This window comes from Convolutriloba macropyga, chromosome 15 (genome assembly GCF_964194025.1).
Source record: "Convolutriloba macropyga chromosome 15, txConMacr16.3, whole genome shotgun sequence".
Lineage (NCBI taxonomy): Eukaryota > Metazoa > Xenacoelomorpha > Acoela > Convolutidae > Convolutriloba > Convolutriloba macropyga.
In genome coordinates, this window is record NC_134482.1 from 32,427,843 (window position 1) to 32,449,351 (window position 21,509).

The 21,509-nt window shown below is 34.9% G+C and overlaps 1 protein-coding gene across 1 annotated transcript in view; it reads left to right on the top strand.

Annotated features, from left to right (window-relative positions):
- Window positions 1–2,464: 2,464 nt before the first annotated feature.
- The window catches only part of LOC142354156 (solute carrier family 38 member 8-like), a 67,963-nt gene continuing 48,918 nt past the window's right edge, over window positions 2,465–21,509 (top strand). Inside the window, exons 1-2 of the mRNA XM_075406420.1 lie at window positions 2,465–2,652; window positions 13,752–13,913. Of these exons, the coding sequence (XP_075262535.1) occupies window positions 2,550–2,652; window positions 13,752–13,913 (265 nt within the window). The 5' untranslated portion in view covers window positions 2,465–2,549. The remainder of the gene's footprint in view (window positions 2,653–13,751; window positions 13,914–21,509) is intronic.

The following is a 21,509-nucleotide window of genomic DNA, read 5'->3' on the forward strand; positions in this document are numbered from 1 at the left end:
TGACGTTTTCTGACAGCCACGAAGCAATAGCACGGTCGCTTTGGTGTCATCGTTGATCTTTGAACAAGGAAAAGGATTCGGATAGTGTTTTTGCAAAATCTTCTTTAAAAAGGTTTCTTGAAATTTTTTGACGCCATTTAAAGACCAGTCTTTTTTCATTAGAGGTTCCGTCAAAGAGATCTTTGTGAATAAATTTACTGTTTTCCGAGTAAAAAGCATGGTTTTCGTGGCTCCGAAAAAGTGCTTTTTTGAATTTTTAATGCATTCTCTAGTTTCGCCATTCGTTTTGAATTCTGTGGCCTTATGATCCAGTCCAAATAGTCAACGTTCTCATTTGCTTCTTGGGTAGCTGTTAAAAATCTCATATAACAGTTTTAGTTGACATCTGACGGTTTTTTCCTAATATAACCCAATAGTTACCCCAAATTCATCATTTGCTCTTGATATATTAACTCTATTGCACAATTTAGCTATTTCGGCAACATTTGATTTTATCCGTTTTACTGGACGAGCATCACTGGAAGGAAGAGTTGTTGGTTTAATGGTTGAGTTTCAAAATTCAAAAATTATTCGCATTGTAATGAGGCGCTGTCCGTTATTAGAAAATGTTTTTAAATTTTTGTTTTTTTTTGCATATAACCAACCAGACGGGATTCAATTTCTAGCTCAGATGTTGAAAAAGCAAACATACGTGCAAATGAGGCCCAAAAATAATACATTACAATTTCAGCAAAAAGCTCATGTTTCTTTTTGGCTTCAACACTGTGTTTGCGTAAAATTGTTTGTAATTTTTTTTTTAATTTTTACCTGTAGTCGTTGACATTTTGCATTATTTTGACCTATTCTCATTAATGGCATGCCCAATTGTGATTCAAGGCAGCAACAAATTGACAGATTTTGAATATTATAATTTATGGTTTAAACAAAATGGTTTTCAAAACCTTTTCAAATAAAAAATTATTTGTTATTTGAAATTTGCAGTCTCATTTGGGTGAGCTTGTAGTGAAATCTCAGCAAAAAAGGTCACATCTTCCTTCAAGAGATTTACAATAGATTCTTCATCAGTATTTTATTGTTAAAGTGATGGTTTTTCAATTTTCGGGGTTATGTTTTAATGCCTTGGCCGACTGTCAGACTAGATACAAGTCAGATATCGCATTAAGTGCGCTGAAAGAAGACGCATGTCATTACATTTAATGCTTATAGCAAATTGATTATGATTTTAAAGGTTTTGACACGTTTTTTAAAAACCAAATTTGATTGATTTTTTGTTTTTTTTAACCTTTTTGGTAAGTTTATGAAATTCTGCATAAGGACTGGTCTCAATAGCTACCTGTGGAGGTAAAAAGAAGTCGTTGGATATTCTTAGTTGATTGCTTAAAGTTTTAATTCCTTTGAAAAAAATTGTTTTAAGAAATTGAAAAGTTTTTTAAAATTTTTTCTGTTTGTGTTTTGTCTAATTGTTAATTATTTCCAATAAAGAGAAGTCCGATGTCTTCTTTGGGGAAATGCAAGCCAACTTCTTTTTACTTTAGTTTATATCTGATGCTACTTTGTTTTTGTAATTATGTTTTTAAAAAATAGATACGCATTGAGTTTTGATCGTAATAAATGGTTGTTGTTTTAATTGATGTTGTTCGACTTGTCTTGTAGTCTTCTTAATGGCAGATTTCCTTGGCCATCTAATGAGGAATTATTTATTTGACTGGGTTTTTTTTACTTGAAATCAATTTTTATGTGGATACAACAATTATATTCGAACAGTATAAGAATGCTGGAATGTTTTTTTTTATCTCGTCCTCATTTTGTAGATAATTCAGTGAAAAATATGGTTGAGCAGCCTCCTTGTCTTTCCTTTAGGATAGCTTCTTGTGATACTCCAGTCAAAAACCGGGTTGCTCTAGCATATGACTGATTTTCATTGGGGTGAAATTTGAGAATGAGATTGTTGTGTTGTCCCTTAGAAAGCATAATTCACGAAATTGGTTTATTTAATGAAGAATCTATCTAGAATCACGTCGATATTCCTTTCAATATAGAATGATTGCAAAAGAAGCCCACATAGTTAGTATACATAGTTTTGCTTCCGTTTGAATCGTTTCACTCAAAGGGGGGGGGGGGATTGGGTGATGTGCGGGAGGGGTGGTAGGTGTGCAGTATCATAACTCGTTTCGTAATTTTTAGAGGAAAATTTTCAATTAATTTGATTAGATGTACTTTTTCCTTCTAAAACGTAGAGTTCAAAAACTTTTAAACTTTTGGTAACTTTTGAACTTAATTAAAGCACGCAAGAACTTAATTAAAGTGCACAATTTTTCTTTATTAGTCAATAGCCTTCATGAAAGCATTTTTCTACCATAATTGTGCATGTTATCGCGAAAATCTAAAAATGAAGAGAGTTCATAAGTTATACAAAACCACAAAACTTAATTATAATGCAAATTATTCGATAGTCGTTGTTTGGCCTCATTATAATTTGATATATGTGATAAACAGATAAGAATGCATTACTTATAGTAGTCTAAAATGCCGTTAAAAAACCGTCTACAATGAGTAGTTCTTCCAGTGATACAGAAACGCCTTTGTTGGACAAAACAGGAGAAAGTTTCCTCGAAGATGCAGAAAAGGACCCAAAAAAGTCTGCGAAGAAAGGTAAAATAGTAACAAGTGGCGAAAAAATTTTGCGTATAGCTTTCTTCAAGCCATCCCCCTGTCTCGCCCGTAGAGTCAAACGGGCGCTGAGCAGAATACCAAAAAATCAGATTTAAAGCCAAAATTTTTTTGATTGTTCTTAAACTCAGTACTTTAAAGGCAAATTTTTGAGAAAAAGTAATTAAAAAATTGCGTAACGAAGGTCTATGCGTGTTCGCAACCTCCCCCTTCCCGTCAGGGGGGGGGGAGGGAGCTGAGTGGAGTTTAACTCAACCGCACACCATAGATAATTAAGGGACGACTGATTTAATTAAGGCCATGTATTACATTTGTTGTATTCAATTTAAACCCATCAGTAAATTTGAATCAAATTTAGGCGTTCGGCTCTGATTGACATTTTTTCCCTTTCGGCTCTGCGACCGTTCGGCACAAACTTTTAACAGCAACAAACAAGAGCTAAGAATTTAAACCGAACAGGCGCAGAGCAGAATGGAAAAAATACGAATCAGAGCTGTATGCTTAAATTTGATAGGCAAAAAATTTTGATTGGTTTAAATTGAATACAACAAATGTAAATGGCCAATCAAATTACCCAGGTTGAGGTGCCATCCAGAAGTGACCCCTGATCAGACCAAGTCCAACGCACACAGTGTGTTCCCTGACCAAAATTACAGGGTCTGGGATTTGGTTCGAGCGCACAATAGTGTGATCAGAGGTTACTTCGGTCTAGGGATGGTATGATCAGAGGTCACTTCGGTCTAGGGATGGTATGGTCAGAGGTCACTTCGGTCTAGGGATGCTATGATCAGAGATCACTTCGGTCTGGGGATGGGATGATCAGAGTTCACTTTAGGATTGGAATGGGCTAATCACAGGTGGTTTCAGGCGCTCATCAGTCTGATCAGAGAAGATTTTGAGCTCATTTGGGTCTTCTCCGAGATCTTTTCGAGCGGAATTTTTTTGTTTTTTCCGAGAGATGTTGGCTCTGCCATGAGACAACAAAAAACAGCATTCTGATCACAAACAAATCTAGAGTCTGATGGACTTTGATGGACCTCCTTTGATCAGAACCAAACTGATCCAGCTGATAGAAAATGCCGGTCCCCTTAACAGGAAATTTTGATTAATTGTAGAACACGGCATTTTATAAGGAAAACTGTCTAATTTCATCTATTGAATTCCAAATATGCACTAATGGTATACCAAATGAATTTTTTCTCAGCAATTGGGTTTTTTGTTTGTTAGCAATACTTCTAGAAGGGTTTTTTCTTTAGATGAATTTAATAATGCAAACATCAATTTTTATGAAATAAATATATTATAGCAAAACTAAAGATATTCATTCATAGTGAAAGCCATTCACTGATCAGACTATTTTGATCACAATTGAGTCTGATCAGAGGGGATGTTGAGCGCAAAATAGTCTGATCAGAAGTGATTTTGAGCGCGCAATAGTCTGGACAATGGTCTGGCTTTGGTCTGATCAGAGGTCATTTCCGTCTGGAAAGTTCTGATCTGAGCCAGTTTCGAGTGCACTTCGAGGGCACACTTTAGTCTGATCAGAGGATATTTTGGTCTGGGATGGTCTGATCAGAGGTCACTTCCGGATGGCACCTCAACCTGAGTAGTAGTCCCGCATTGTTTTAAATTCCTAAACATGTTTTAACAACACAAAGTTTGGCTGCCGAGAACTATATTATGAGCTTAATAACAGGAATCGCGTGCCAATAGTTTTCATCCAGAATTCAAAATCAAAATTTGTCTGGTACACAAAACCAGTTGTATTTAATTTTTTAAATTTGACCCCAAACCCCTAAAGTTGTTTACCCTTTTAAGTCAATGATTGCTTGTAAGCATTTTGTAGATTTTCACTTGTTTTTAAAGTTGTGTTCAACAATAAAATGCTAATTGTTAATTTATGAGTTGGGTTCAACTGTAATTTTTGATTCACTCAGGCTTTGATTTTAATTTTCTCTTTCTTGTCTAATCCAAGATCCTAATATAGGTGATCAGCAATTTTAGCTGTAAACACAAACCTTGTACTCTCTCCTCAAGTACAATACTCAGAATTTACCAGTGTGGTTTGCGCCGCGAATCAACCCAATTCTGAGCACCTTATTTGTGTACGAAATGACTAAGAACTACGTAGAACCGGGAGAAGGCAACGAACCATTAAGAACAACCATTAAGATTCCAAAATGACAAACACAAGTCAAATTGGAAAAATTAGCCAAAAAATAAAGTTGTAGACTCACTTTGGATACCTGGCCAGACACGGTGCCATTGCAACCCGAACTGATGTGTGAAATTCAATGGAAAATTTCAGACGAGCTACACAACATGCTCAACGTAAACTTTCATGGGGCATAAAATTCCAATACGCCAGAGACGAAAGAATAACGTGCGAAGATCGAAAATGGGACCTGTGCGATCGGAAGTATGGAATGGGGACGTGCACTAATTCAATCAGAAACATCTGCGTGCAATAATTAACGAGCTCTCTTCAGTGGAAACTAATGGAAGATGCGTTTATTGGAAAGAAAAACGTTACAATACATCGATTTTTCATTTTCCATGAAAACAAAGGAAAGCGGAGAACGTAGAAATCTGCAGTAGATTAAAGGAGTGCTCTGAAAACTTCAATTTCAAAGATGATGAACAATAGGTAATGGGAGACATATTTATTGCAAAAAAGTTGGACAATGAAGAATACCGGAAATTGCTTCGCAAAACAGTGATAAGGAGAGCAATTAAAATTGCTATTAATATCGAAATGGGTCAACAAAACCAAACAAATAATAGCGCAACGCAAAAATCATTCCAAGCCTCAATAGCAACGCAAAAAGAAGTTTTTAAAGATGTACAGCTTTTTGAAAAAAAAACAGTATTCTCTCACACAAACAAAACGGCTTTCGAAAGAAAATATGAACTGTATATGCCTTCCTTAATCTGACTTTGGAATATCAAAAATCTTGTGACATGAAGAAAGCAGTAAAAATGCGGTGTTCTTAGACCTAAACAAGCTCTCGATACGATGGATCAAAAACAACTTCTTGAAATTTTTTATAGCGTAGGTTTCAGAGGGCCGATACACAAGTTTTTAACATCATACCTACTATCAAGAAGTCAGAGAGTTAAAAAAAAGAGAAGAACTCTCAACCAAAACCTATTCACCTCGGAGTACCGCAAGGCTCAGTCCTGGTCCCTTGCTTTTTATTCGTTACGTCAATGAAATAACGAGTGCTTCAAGTCAACTATACTTAGTAATTTTTCCTAACAATACTGTACGTATTCAAAACCATTCTACTGACTAAATTAACTTCCAGAGTGATCTTAATAATATTGTTCTGCGGTTGAACAACAGAATATTGTCCACCAATTGCAAAAAGACTTTTGAGGTTCTTTTCAACAAGAACAAAAACCTTGATTGCTCTCATTTTCCCAGAACCTTGATAAACAACAGAACTATTGAACGAAAAAGAGAAGGCAAATATTATGGCATGTTTCTTGACAGAGAATTAAAATTCAGTGAACACGTTCAATACTCAATCAACAAAACCTATAGTTTCATACGCTCCTTTTTACTGACTGCGAAAGTTACAGAATTTTCAACTTTCAAAATTACTCTTATGTTACAAAAGTTACGTACAACCAATTGTTCAAGGTGCTGTTTTAAAATACGGCACTGCTTGTCAAACTGCTTTAGATCGACTTGAATTAAAATTGATGCATTTGCTGAGAATTGTGTTTGCATTGAAAAAGCAAGATTCAGTGAGTAGTTTAAGAGAAAAATTCCATGAGCTTCATTTGAAGGAATTATTGAAACTACTAGTAAAGACCTTGAGACGTGAAAGTCGTTCAGAAAAAATAAATTGAATAATCACGCCTGAAGTTCAACTTCTATCTAAAATTAGTATAAGGCTAAATCAGTAAAACTGAACAACAAAACTTGAAATAGCGCTAAATCAATGAATGTCCGGGTCAGGAAGTTTTTAAATGTAATGCTAAAACTTGAACGTAATTATGCACAACACATAATAGAGATAGAAAAATCTAGAATATTATGTCTTTTTTCCAGCTTTAGAATTTACATACAAGGTAATGCTGACTTGCTCTCGCTATTCTATTAAGTTACCCATAATTTGTCATCACACTGTCTCGTTTTTTGTCGGTTGTTGAAAATTTTTTCAATTGCGACTGGAATTTTTTTCTTAAGTGCTTGTAGCATGTCTCGGTTCATTGCTATTGAAAACTGATTCAAGGCATCACTCGAATAGGCTATATAAGCCTTCTGATGTCCTCTCATATTTAAGTGATAGGTTTTTTTTAATAACAATAACATATCCTTAGATTTGAAAACAAAATTTATTATTATGTAAATCCGCATGCAAAACGAAAAGCAAATAAATTTCGTCAAAGTGTCATCACAAACAGACTTAACAGACTAAAAACTGAAGTGTAAAAACTGAAGTGTTTCAATCCAAATAATTTTACTCTGCAAACCAGACCAAATCCAACTAAAACAATTTTTTCCAGACGTAACTTCATAACGTAATTGAAACTTCAAAAACCAGCGAAATAAAACAACCCTAACAATAAGACATTCAGTGACGAAAGTAAGTCCATTCCACAGTTCGCAGGCACTGACATTACCACAACACCAGGATTAACATCAAATATATCACAAAAGCTAAACGTGAGTTCGTTTAATTGCTCTCTCATAACTTTAGCAATAGATTAATAGCTAGTCTAACTTCAAAAGTTGCAGTCCCTTAAAAGTTTAATGACTTCCCTAGTCGGGACCTGGAATTATTAAAAGACCGTCCCCGACACATTTAAGGTATGAAAAAGACTGTCCTTGACAGATATTGGGAATGAAAAGAATTTTTCGGAACCTAATGTGACGTCCTGGACTTTGGCTGAAACTGAAACATACTTCTTAGAATTTGGCTGGACAATAAAGGTGTTCTGGAATTTGGCTAAACAATAAAGGTGTTGTGGAATTTGGCTGGACAATAAAACAAGTCCTGGAATTACGCTTGCGACCGTTATAATGACTTGTTTTCAATTTCCTTCAAAGTTAATGACATGTAGCGCAATTGGTTAAGCTCAGAAATTAAACAATTTGACATGAATAAATCTATTTCAAATATTTCTGTCAGCAGAGGTAATTGACCACGCAAACGTAAATTATATACAAAAGTTCGCACAAAATAACATTTCAAAATATGGCGTATCACGCCCTAACAGATTTGATTAAGGAGTAAGCCAAAAAGGTAAGCTGATCTGATTCTTTCTTCAAAGGAATAAAACTGAAGTAATCGGGACGCCCATCAAGGAAAACATAGTTTTTGGCTTTGTGGGGAGGCTAATACACACTATTTGACATTAATAGCTAGTCTAACTTCAAAAGTGGCAGTCCTTTAAAATTTTAGAGAGTTTGCATACTAACTGGTAGCGGGGAGAGATGCAAACAGGTCAGTCCACATATAGACAACTCTTGGCGCAAAATTCAAGTCAAATCAGAAGTTGTCCGTGTAGAAGACAGGTTTGCAACCCCTTTATCAATGAAGATGAGTGTGTCGACGCAATTCCTGGTTCACGACAGATGAAATGGTGAATGAAAATGCGGTCATTCGCACTGGTTGGCGATGAATGAACCAAGCAAAAATGCGCAGATTGCATCAAAATTGACAAATACTTAAGGGCTAAACTTCTCTTCAATTTTAGTTTGTCTGAAATTCTTGAGTGTTCAACCGAAACAAAAACAAAGGCTGAATTTAAAAATTTTTAGTGGAAGTCTTAACCTACAAAAAATAAATCAAAATAGTCAACAAAAACTTTTTTGTCTTCGAAAATCAAATCGGTTAAACTCAATTGTCCCAGACAAAAAATTTAATGCAATAAGAAGATGCAAATAGCCAAATAAAAGTATCCAAACCCCATCCGGGTTTTGAGGCCCGATTCAAACTGATTAAGCTCAGAAATTAAACAATTTGACATGAATAAATCTATTTCATATATTTCTGTCAGCAGAGGTAATTGACCACGCAAACGTAAATTATATACAAAAGTTCTCACGAAATAACATTTCAATATATGGCGTATCACGCCCTAACAGATTTGATTAGGGAGCAAGCCAAAAAGGTAAGCTGATCTGATTCTTTCTTCAAAGGACTAAAAACTGAAGTAATCGGGACGCCCATCAAGGAAAACAGAGTTTTTGGCTTTGTGGGGAGGCTAATACACACTATTTGACATCATTGGCTAGTCTAACTTCAAAAGTGGCAGTCCTTTAAAAGTTTAGAGAGTTTGCATACTAACTGGTAGCGGGGAGAGATGCAAACAGGTCAGTCCACATATAGACAACTCTTGGCGCAAAATTCAAGTCAAATCAGAATTTGTCCGTGTAGAAGACAGGGTTGCAACCCCTTTATCAATGAAGATGAGTGTGTCAACGCAATTCTTGGTTCACGACAGATAAAGTGGTGAATGAAAATGCGGTCATTCGCACTGGTTGGCGATGAATGAACCAAGCAAAAATGCGCAGATTGCATCAAAATTGACAAAAACTTAAGGGCTAAACTTCTCTTCAATTTTAGTTTGTCTGAAATTCTTGAATGTTAACCAAAACAAAAACAAAGGCTGAATTTAAAAGTATTTAGCGGAATTCTTAGCCTACAAAAAATAAATCAAAATAGTCGACCAAAACTTTTTTGTCTTTGAAAATCAAATCGGTTAAACTCAATTGTCTCAGACACAAAATTTAATGCAATAAAAAATTGCAAATTGCCAAATTAAAGTATCCAAACCCGATCCGGGTTTTGAGGCCCGATTCAAACTGATTAAGCTCAGAAATTAAACAATTTGCCATGAATAAATCTATTTCATAAATTTCTGTCAGCAGAGGTAATTGACCACGCAAACGTAAATTATATACAAAAGTTCTCACGAAATAACATTTCAATATATGGCGTATCACGCTCTAAGGGATTTGATTAAAGAGTAAGCCAAATAGGTAAGCTGATCTCATTCTTTCTTCAAAGGAAAAAAACTGAAGTAATCGAGACGCCCGTCAAAGACAACAGAGTTTTTGGCTTTGTGGAGAGGTTAATACACACTATTTAACAACCCAGGCTGAGGTGCCAGACGGAAGCAAGTATGTCCAGACCGTCCCAGACGGAAAGTACCTATGTCCAGACCGTCCCAGACGGAAGTTGCCTATGTCCAGACTTTCGTGCGTTCGCCAGACTTTCGTGAGTTCATGTCCAGACTTTCGTGCGTTCACCAGACTTTCGTGCGTTAATGTCCAGACTTTCGTGCGTTCATCAGACTTTCGTGCGTTCAACCGATTTTTGTGCGTTCATGTCCAGACTTTCGTGCGTTCACCAGACTTTTGTGCGTTCATGTCCAGAACTTTGTGCAATCACCCAATTTTCGTGCGTTCAACCAATTTTTGTGCGTTCAAGTCCAGACTTTCGTGCGTTTACCAGACTTTCGTGCGTTCATGTCCAGACTTTTGTGCCTTTACCAGACTTTCGTGCGTTCATGTCCAGACTTTTGTGCGTTCACCCAACTTTCGTGCGTTCAACCGATTTTTGAGCGTTCATATCCAGACTTTCGTGCGTTTACCCAACTTTCGTTTCGTGCGTTCAACCAACTTTCGTGCGCTAGTTTTGCGTACGGTTTTTTTAAGAAAAAAATCAAAAATATAGAGTTAAAAATGAGTGGGACGCCTTTCGGGCGTCAAGATTTTTCGGTGCTCTCTCTCCCCCTCCCCTCGTTCTCTCGCCCCTGTTTTCGTCTCTCGTTCGTCTCTCTTTATGATGTATTATATATGTTTATGTTGATTTCAGCTTTCTTGAATGAGTGTCAAAAAAAGTCTTATCTTATTAGAGGTTCATTTTATTCTTAATGATGATAGATAGAGACCTTGAATTTTGCTCACCACAATAAAAAGGCACTGTCTCCTATTAGTATAAAGATGTTTATGTACCTCACGTAAAAAAAAGACTTTATATGTGGATTTGTGGACTCATGGAACCCTGGCGTCTTCATCTTCATTGGGCATCTACATGCATAAAAGGTTACTTTTTAGTCTGGACATGAACGCACAAAAATTCGTGCGTTCATGTCCAGACTTTCGTGCGTTCACCAGACTTTCGTGCGTTCATGTTCAGACTTTCGTGCGTTCTTGTCTAGACTTTCGTGCGTTCACCAGACTTTCGTGCGTTCATGTTCAGACTTTCGTGCGTTCATGTCCAGACTTTCGTGCGTTCACCGGACTTTCGTGCGTTCATGTTCAGACTTTCGTGCGTTCTTGTCCAGACTTTCGTGCGTTCACCAGACTTTCGTGCGTTCATGTTCAGACTTTCGTGCGTTCATGTCCAGACTTTCGTGCGTTCACCAGACTTTCGTGCGTTCATGTTCAGACTTTCGTGCGTTCACCAGACTTTTGTGCGTTCATGTTCAAACTTTCGTGCGTTCGTGTCCAGACTTTCGTGCGTTCATGTCCAGACTTTTGTGCGTTCATGTTCAGACTTTCGTGTGTTCATGTCCAGACTTTCGTGCTGTCGACAGACTTTCGTGCGTTCATGTTCAGACTTTTGTGCGTTTTTTGATGTTTCCAGTCTATGTAATTTTGAACGCACGACGCCCCCCTCGTGCGTTCATCTTCGGTCTGGACATACTTGCTTCCGTCTGGGACCTCAACCTGGGAAAGACTCTCTTGCATTCAAGAGGTCGCAAGAAAATTTGATTTGTGAAGTTTTCCTAACTCCTTGAAAACGAACTTGAAGCCAACGAACAAGATTAATAGGATCTCGATTTGAATCCCATTTTTGTAGAAAAACAAACTCGCCCCTGAGTAAACTTAGCTTCCAACCTATCACAAAAAAGTCTGTCCTGTCAGAACTTTGTAAATAAGTCGTTAGATACAACACTTTCCTAGATCGAACTAATACGCGAGCAGCCTAGTTATGAACTAAAACGAAGCTTTAAAGAACTTGAACGAAGTCCCAGGAGTGCGATACAAAATGCAATTAAACGACAAGGAACCGATCTGCGAAACAACGCACTGGACCTACACGTGTCAAGAAAAAAGCCATCATTGCAATTCAAATTGGCAAGAATAAAATTCAACATAGATGGAAATACAAGGCATATACGAAGTCGTAGCATCAGAATGGAAATAAAAGAACAAGAGATCACAATTAAGATGAAAACGCCGGTTTGAAACGTAGTTAGGATCAGAAATCCAAATTGAAAAAGACACACCCGTAAAACTTATGTGGTTTGCAAACAAAAATACCAAACCAGAAAAGTGAATGAGAAGGAATAAATTGAAATAGCAAGACATGCTTTAGAAATGCGCTGCATTTTAGATGGCTGAATAAATAAAACACCGGGTACCGAATGACAACATGAGTTGTGTAATTTCGATAAACTCAAACGTCCCGCGGGCTCCAAAATTCAGGGGGTAATACGGGATAAACCAGCATTAAACCCGACATCAAAAACATTTCAGTCCAGGGAAGTACGCAAACAATAGCAGAAATAGGTGGGCAACAGGACAAAAGTTGCCATAGTAATACACGACGCAATGAATTCCCTGGCAAAACCAAAGGCTTAATAGTATCCTGTCCATATAGTTAATAAGCATAGTTCCCAAGAAGAAGCAAAAAAAGAAAGACGCAGCGATCATGCAACAATCAAAGCACATGAAACCAGTAACAAGGAAATATACACTCATAAAAGGGACACTCACAATTGAGAAGCAATATCCAACTCCGCTGAGACATCTTGAAATTGAAAAGATTTCACAACAAATAGCAGCAGCCCTGCGAACAGACATTTTAGCCGCAAGTTCGTGCAGCTAGTAATGCAAGTCAAAAATGGCTGCTCGGACAGCTTCTAAAACTGAATAAAACACTTTCGTTCTTGTTATTTTAACCAGTACATATTGCTAACTATATTATCTTCTCATCGCTAACTATAATAATTTTATTACATAATACAACGATAAAGGGAAAATTAAGCAGAGGGGGAGAATGTGGTACACAATACCATTTTTTAACAATTATGTTAACTTAACCGCAAACCTCTAAATTTTTTACGTTCTGTGTTCATGGGTCTTCACCAGATATTTCATACTCTTAAATTATCACACTTTTATGAAAATGCTTGCTTGTGAACTTTTCACTTGTTCTCAGCAATTTCAATACGTCCTTCTGTTCGCAAAATTGAATTTGATAAGGAATGGTTTTTGATAAATAAAGGGGGTATTGAAAGAGGTCTAACAATGATTCGTGAAATAGCATTTATGTCAGATCTCATTTCTATTTGATACAACTATTTGACATATGTCATAATGTATTCTTAGTACCCGGGGTGAAGTGGTGGAAATATGAATGGAAAATTAGCGTCTGGGGGGGGGGGGGGGGTACCGCCCCAGACAATGATTCCATGGTCTGGATTGTACTTTTTGTCGCACAAACTCAAACAATATTTGCGTTATTTCGAATTTGGACGGTATCGCTCTAATTCGATTCATAGAACCCGCAGTTTCGAACAAAAGAACTCTATTTCGAATCATAAGACCTTATATTTCGATTCATAAATGTAGAAATTTCTATTCATATTCTAATTGATTCATCGATCATAGACGCATTAAATCGAAAAGTATGTGAGAAAAATCTCCCAGAAAAATTCATATTCTGAAGAATTCAGCCACATAGCCGTCGAATTTCGATATACATCCGAGAAAAATCTCGAAGGACAAAACATAGTTTGAAGAGTTCTGCCAAATAGTCGAAAATTTTCGATGCATATATATAAAAGAAATCTCACAGAATGAATCGACATATAAATGCATTGAATGCGCGAAAAAAGCTATCTGTCAATTGAATCGGCTTGATTAAAAAACTTTCAAAACTTGAAATTGTTTAGTACAAAAATTGTAAAATTACAGTACTTCAGAAAATAGTTTCAATTACTATTACAAAAAGCAATCTCGGCAAATATATAGCTCTGATGTAGCTAAATATAATTTTACGGGAAGCGCACATATCTAGAAAATAATGGCTCTCTTCTGATCCTAGATCTCTCGTATATGGGTGGAGGTCTGATTGTGTTGAACACGATGTTTGGAGCGTCTATTCTCTCTCTGCCATATGTTGTCAAAATCAGTGGAGGAGTTCTGCCTTATCTCATTCTACTCACTTGTGTGGCAATTGGAAATGGGACCAGCATGGCTGTATTAGGTATGTATGGTGTATCAGCATCTGTTAAAATTGATAGGGTAGGTTTTAGAAGTGCACTTTTAAGCTTTAACGAGATCTTCGGTCTTCGAGCGAAGGAAGTTGAGTGTTTTTGGCCACAAAACATTTGGAGTGTGGGGAGGTCAGTGGAGGGGAATGAGGAAGAAGGAACTATATGTTCAACCGAAAAGTCAAATTTGGCCGATCAATATATTTTTAGAAAGTGAATTCAATCGAATTTAAGCAAATTTTTGTCGTTTTTTGGTAAAATGTTAAAAAAACTAACTTTCAGTTATCAAAGTGGTATTAGTTTACTTTAAAGGATGAAACATGACTGTTGACTAGTTGATTACAACTTCTTGCCAAAATAAAGGCTATTTTAGAAATCTCAACTCTAGACAACAGCAAATCCCTATTTGACCAAGCAATGTCAGAAATTGTTTTTATTTGAGGACAAAATGAGAAAATGTTGACAAAAATTATTGATGGCAACAAATACCAAGAAACCAAACAAGTTTATGCCAACAACAGACAATCTTTTTCCGAAGTTTGTACTACGATTTACTAAACGTCGTGTTGTCATATGAGACAGCACTTATAAATTTGTTAGCAGAGTGATATAAGTAGGGAAATTGCAATACACTCATATCCTTCGGCAACCATAGGCAATGTTAACGACATTATGAATTCTTATTCGGCTGGAGCAAAACCTGAAGGCTTGTTTTTCATTTGAGACATAGGGCTATTGAGCAAGGTACTGATGGAAAAAAGGCAGCTGAGCAAATGGGTGACTTAGTCAATAAGCGCTTAAGTAAGTTCAAGCCTCATATGGTTTCTATATGCCAAATTCTCCATGTTAAAAATGGATTATACGGACGGGACTCTAACAACAAAGAAATTGATGCCTATAACCAAGAAATCAACAGCATTGCCGATCAAATTAGAGGCAAGTTCCAGTTGTCCAATGTATACGTACTCAATAATGGTCGTGAGTTAAACGATATAAGACAAGATGGTGTGCACCCGAATTTGTATGGAGTTCAAAAACCGTTTCATTTAGGTTAAAACATATAAAAAATATTGGCTACAATTGTTCATCAACTAACATATCGTTAGGAGAAATGCGCCCCAAATAGCAAAATGCAAATATTTTAGCATTCAGAAAAAGATAGCATAAATTCAATAGTCCCAATGAATACTGATATATTTGGGTGACTTAGTTCTTAATTCTTTAATAGAAATGTTAAATGTTTCTTTTGAAGAAAATGTTATTTTTGTTGTAATTTTAATGAAAACTTTTGAGTGTAAAGGGGGGATTTGCCTTTTTGAAAAGTCACTGAAATCCTATCAAAAATATAAAACCTAATTTTTGTCAGATTTATTTAAACAATTTGTTTTCACTAGGGTTCAGTTTCACCAATATTACGAATTTAATATCCGTCACGGTGATTTTTCTGCATGAAAGTGGAGATATTGAAATAAACCCTGGCCCAGCACAAATAGAAAAGAATGAAAACAATAGACCAGTACTACAAAGCAAAGAACAGAACAGAAGATGATCTCAAGTTCTGGTACATGAATTGTAGAAGCCTGAATAATAAATACAAAAAGTTTTCAATTTTTTTGACAACTCTTGACCAGTAGTCTTTCCTAGCTGCTACCGAAACATGGATAAAAGAGAACAATGATATTCCAGATTCTTTTCTATGCAATAGTCATCAGTTTATTCAGCCGAGATTACCCTTAACTGAAGTGGAAACAGTAGAGGAGTAGGCATATGGATAGAGAAGAAGTTTTCAATCAAAACAAGAAATGACCTGATCACCATCAACCGGAGTTTCTTTGAATCAATATAGACAGAATTAACTGAATCTCTGAAAAAAACTGCTCATTAATGTAGTGTGTTGTTCAAACGTAAAAACTTTCAACACTCGGTCTTGATGAAACGATATCAGTAATCTCCAATGTTTATTCTAGCACTGACAATCAAATCTTGTTTGGATATTACAACATAAATATAATCAAAGAAACTGAGAGAAAAATATTAAAAAACTTGATTGTAGATAACGGGCTTCAGTACTTGAACACTATGGAGGAAAATTTTCTTTAATTGACCACTGCCCTATCTCAAAAAATGAAACTTTCGAAACAAATATAAGAGAACCAATACTTGAAAATGATCATTTCACTATTGTATATCTATCAGTATTGAAATTAAAAGGTAAACAGGAAAAGACGGAATATTTAATGCATGATAAAAGAAGATACACAAAAAGTAAGTTTAACCGTGATTTTGCTTTGCCGGACTGTTATTGTACAAAGACATTGGAGCTAAGGGAATTTTTCATCAATGTATTAAATAGTCACGCACCTTTGAGAAATATAGAAGTGAACGAAATAAAAGAGCACAAAAATGGTTATCAAAAGAACTGTGTAGTCTCAATATTGAAAAGCATCTTGTGTTCAATGAATGGAAAAAAGATCTTGATCGAGAGCACTTAACTGTTAAAGGTACTGAGAAACGATGTAGCTAGAAAGTTAGGTAAAGCATCTGACGATTATACAAAACAATTTTTCGAGAATCTCCTAAATTCAAAAGAAAAATGGAAGTTTATCAAAAACAAAATCAACTCAACTAAACAAACAGAAAATATTGCAAAGCTGTAGGAAGGCTATGACGTAACATCAGTTTAAAAAGCATTGCTAACTGACAATAAATTCTTGTTTGGAGATTAAAACATAAATGTAATCAAGAAACTGAGAAAAAATTACTAATTACTAATTACTAATGGATAGAGAAGAAGTTTTCAACCAAAACAAGAAATGACCTGATCACCATCAACCGGAGTTTCTTTGAATCAATATAGACAGAATTAACTGAATCTCTGAAAAAAAACTGCTCATTAATGTAGTGTGTTGTTCAAACGTAAAAACTTTCAACACTCGGTCTTGATGAAACGATATCAGTAATCTCCAATGTTTATTCTAGCACTGACAATCAAATCTTGTTTGGATATTACAACATAAATATAATCAAAGAAACTGAAAAAAAAATACTAAAAAACTTGATTGTAGATAACGAGCTTCAGTACTTGAACACCATGGAGGGAAGTTTTCTTCAATTGACCACTGCCGTAACTCTAAAAATTAAACTTTCGAAACAGATATAAGAGAACCAATACTTGAAAATGATCATTTCACTATTGTATATCAATCAATAATGAAATTAAAAGGTAAACAGCAAGAGACGGAATATTTAATGCGAGATAAAATAAGATATAAAAAAGTAAGTTTAACAGTGATTTTGCTTTGCAAGACTGGTCACAAATGTACAAAAACATTGGAGCAAATCGAATTTTTTGTAAATGTTATGAATAGTCTTGCACCTTTGAAAAATATAGAAGTGAAACGAAAAAAAAGCACAAAAATGGTTATCTAAAGAACTGCGTAGTCTCATTAATGAAAAGCATCTTGTGTTCAATGATTGCAAAAAAAATCTTAATCGAGAGCACTTAACAGTTACAAAGTACTGAGAAACGATGTAGTTAGAAAACTACATAAAACATCTGACGATTATACAAAACAAAGTTTCGAGAACCTCCCAACTTCAAAAGAACAATGGAAGTTTATCAAAAACAAAATCAACTCAACTAAACAGAAAGAAAAAATTGCAAAGATGAAGGAGGGCCATAACGTAACATCAGTTGAACAAAGCATTGATAACAGTTTGAATAATTGTTCGGCTCGTATAGGACTTGACGACGGCGAAATTATTGTTCTCAAGATGCCTTCTTTTAATTTTAAGGGAAATGAATTCAGTTTGAGGCCGGTCACCAGAAAAGAACTATACAAAATTATTGACAAAATACCAACTCATAAATCAGCTGGACCAGGGTTTATACAACCCTGGTCATTGAAAGAGTGTAAGTTATCCATTGGAACTCATTTTTAGTTTTCTTTTAACGAGTGTATAGACACAAACACATTCCTTGATATTTTGAGAAAAAAACCTATGTCACCCTTTTCTATAAGAAAGGCGACAGACAAAACCCTGAAAACTATCGACCAATTTCTTTTACTCCAACATTAGGAACAATTTTTGAAAGAGTTCTCCTGGAGCAAATCAATTTGGTTTCCAAAAAAAATGTGTCTTAATACAATAACTGCCGTGACAGAGAAAATAAATCATTACGTTGAAGAAAAGGATAATTTGTCACAATCTTTTTGGATTATCGAAAACTTTTAACTTAATATTCCTGGACATTTTCTTTCCAAAAATTGAAAATGCGTTTGAGAGAAAACGCAAGACTCTTGTTGAAATCGTTTCAAATCAACAGGAAACATTGTGTTAAATGGAATAGTTGAGTCCGACTGCATAACTATAAATTACGGTTTTCCACAAGGTAGAGTACTGGGACCACTAGTATTCATTCTTTATATAAATAAATTTGGTGAGGAAATAGGGAAAAATTCGAATGTTTTACAATTTGCGAATGACACAGCAATTTTTGGTCATGAAAAAAATGAAAAGTGTTTAGATGCAGAGGCTAAGAAAATATTGATGGAAATTGAACAAAATATGAAACAAAACAAGTTAACTCTAACTGAAGGTAAAACAGAAATATTGGTTTTCAATTATGAAAATTCTTCAACTCTCTATTTTGTTGACTTTAAAAGTCTTTCATTTATACCAACGCAGGAACGCGGATACTTAGGTGTTATTGTAATATCAGTAAAAGGGCTTGAACTATCAGATCAATTTAAATGGTACGCAATCAAATACCTTTAAAGTCTCGAAAAAATCTCTTTAGATCATTTGTTTTGTGGCATTAAGAATTTAGTGCAAAATTTTTTCAAACTTTGCCATCCTACTCAACTGGCAGAATAAACAAACAAAATTAGATGGAGAATAAAAGTTTGCTTTTTTTCGAGCCAAATATGACAGTGCTCATAAACTACTTCTTGAAAATAATATACTTCCTGCAGAACTTCAAATCGCAAAAACTTATTTAGAAAGACCTTTCCATATTGTCCAACAGAAAAACTTTCAAGACCAAAACAATTTCAGAATAATCGGAGACGTTGAAATTAAAGTAAATAATCGTACACATGGTTTTTCTCTCACAACAAAATGTAAATCAAAGCGGAGTCAAAACTCAATTATAAGAAACTTTGTTCGTAAAAAGAACAAACTTCCAAGAGTTCTAAAACAAGAAAAATCAAAAAAAAAATTAAAAGAAGGGATGCAAAAAAGACACAAACGATTTCGATTGGACAAAAAAATTGCAGGCTTTGAAAGTTTATTTTGAAAAAATAATTCACGAAAACTAGAAACTAAACCTTAATTTTTTAATATTATATTTAGTTATTCAAAAGAAAGATGCAGTATGTTTGATTTTAAATATGAAAACATGTAACTTTAACCTTGTTGTTATCGGAATTTACATGTTTAAGATTTAAAAGAAATCAGCTTTATGGCCATTTTAACCGTATTGTGGACAGCAAAATTCATAAACTTTGCTGACTTTTCAGTCTCAAACGTCAAAAAGAGATTTTTATACTGCCACTTTGCAGTAGAGTATTAAAGAATGACGTTTTGACGATTTTTGCATTTTGAGTTTTTTCAAATACTTTTTTCCCAATTACTATATGTGTTTTCAGCTGTCCAACGTTCAAATTATTTTGCGATTGACGAGAGAAAAAATAACAAAGCATCCCGCAATCACAGGAATCAACTAATCAACGAAGAGAATTAAGTGAAAATTAGTTGATTTCAGTAACAATTTTCTGCACAAAAAGAAGCCAAGAAAAAAAAACAATTTCTTTCAACTAAGGCTCTTTATTAGTGACCAATGCTGACAACATCTGAATTTTTTGCTACCAATGTAATAGCCGAAATGTTTGGAATTGTGAAAAAACAATGACTATTTTTTTCAGAATTTTTCCAACTCTGTTTCGAATATTTTAACAAAATTTATGCAATATTAAACATGATTGCACAAAAAATTAAGCCCAATTTTCTCTAAAACAATTTTTCCCCAGTAAATTTGCTTCATAGTCGCTTTGTGATTTACAAAATAGAAAATTATTTTACATAAAGAAAACTAATGCAATACTATTTAGAATTCTTTTCGTTTTCAAAAATCATATTTACGATAATTTATTGTCAAGTAATAAATTCTCGGTCAAAGAAAAAATCAATTTGATGTTTGTGTTTTTTTACAAACTATTAACAATTGTTTAGAAAACTGATCAAATTTTAAACAATCAGAATCTGTTGTTGCTCTGCGGGAAAAAATTACATTCAATTGACATTGAATCTCGATGGTGAAAATTACAGCATTCATTCTTTTATTAGTTAAGAACGTTATATACCCAATTAAGAGCTAACAGAAAACGATTAGTTTGTTTGAATAATTTTTTGTTTGAATAATAGAGTGTCTGCATGCTTTTACTGAAACGGTTTGGTTTTTACTGAAACAAGGCACCGCACAGTGTTAAGAATTGTGCTATAATTGTCGAAGTTGAGTCTCTGAAAATCTCCAGCAAAGCACTTTTTATGATTTTCATTCAATACAGTTTCTAGTTCATCAATTTTTTAATTTTTGGTTTCCTGTGTTCCATCTAGTTGAATGCGCGTAAAAAATTAAAATCCTTGTTTTTTCTTTGAAAAACATGATATTAGTGTTTAGTTTTCCGAAGTTAGCACATTTTTATGCCATTTCATGTACTTCATTATGTTTTTCTAAAAGCTTCCGCTTCTGTTTAATAGTTCTTAATAGTTCTGCACCCACTCTCCAATTGCCACTCATAATCGTTTAGACCGTAAATATACCCTAGTTACAAACTATAAACCGACGCTTTTCTTGTAAGATTCTCGCAAGATGTCTTGAAAGATCTTGCAGGATAAACGTCTTATATTGCAATATCTTGCAAAATAATTGTTTTCTTGCAAGATTCTTTGAAGATATCCGTCTCTCTTGTAAGAGCCTCGCAAGATAACCCTCCAAAGTGCAATAGTCGTATAAGATAACCTACCAAGAGCCGTCGGAAGCTGCTGCATGGGCATATTTAGCTTCTTTGAAGACTAGAGTATAGGATTGGACCTGCTCTGTAGCCTTCAAGAAAAAAACCCAAAGCGCTAAGGCTAACACATATAAATAGGAACATCACCATCTTTTGCAAGATTTTGCAAGATAATCGTCATTTGCACGAATCTTGCAAGATTTTGTCCAGCTTCGCCTGGGGTAACTGAACAGAGTTTCATGTGAAAATAAAAAATAAGATTTGAACATTTGCCACTCTTTTTTGTACGTATTGTGCCAATTATGTTTCAATTTTGTGGACGGTTTTGCATTTTATAATCAATAAAGCAATCAGTTAAGTATATTGTACATCCAAATTGGTTGAAAGCTAAGCGGCACAGAAGAGAAGACTCGCTGATATTTTTTCGCACTATGAAACAAATTCTCGAATATTAGGGAAGTGATTGAAAGCGTTCAAGTCCTTCCTTCCTTCAGCGCATTTTTAAATTATTTTTCAATGCACATATAACAATTGAACCAAAAATCAACAACCAAAAGATAATATTGAGTCTTT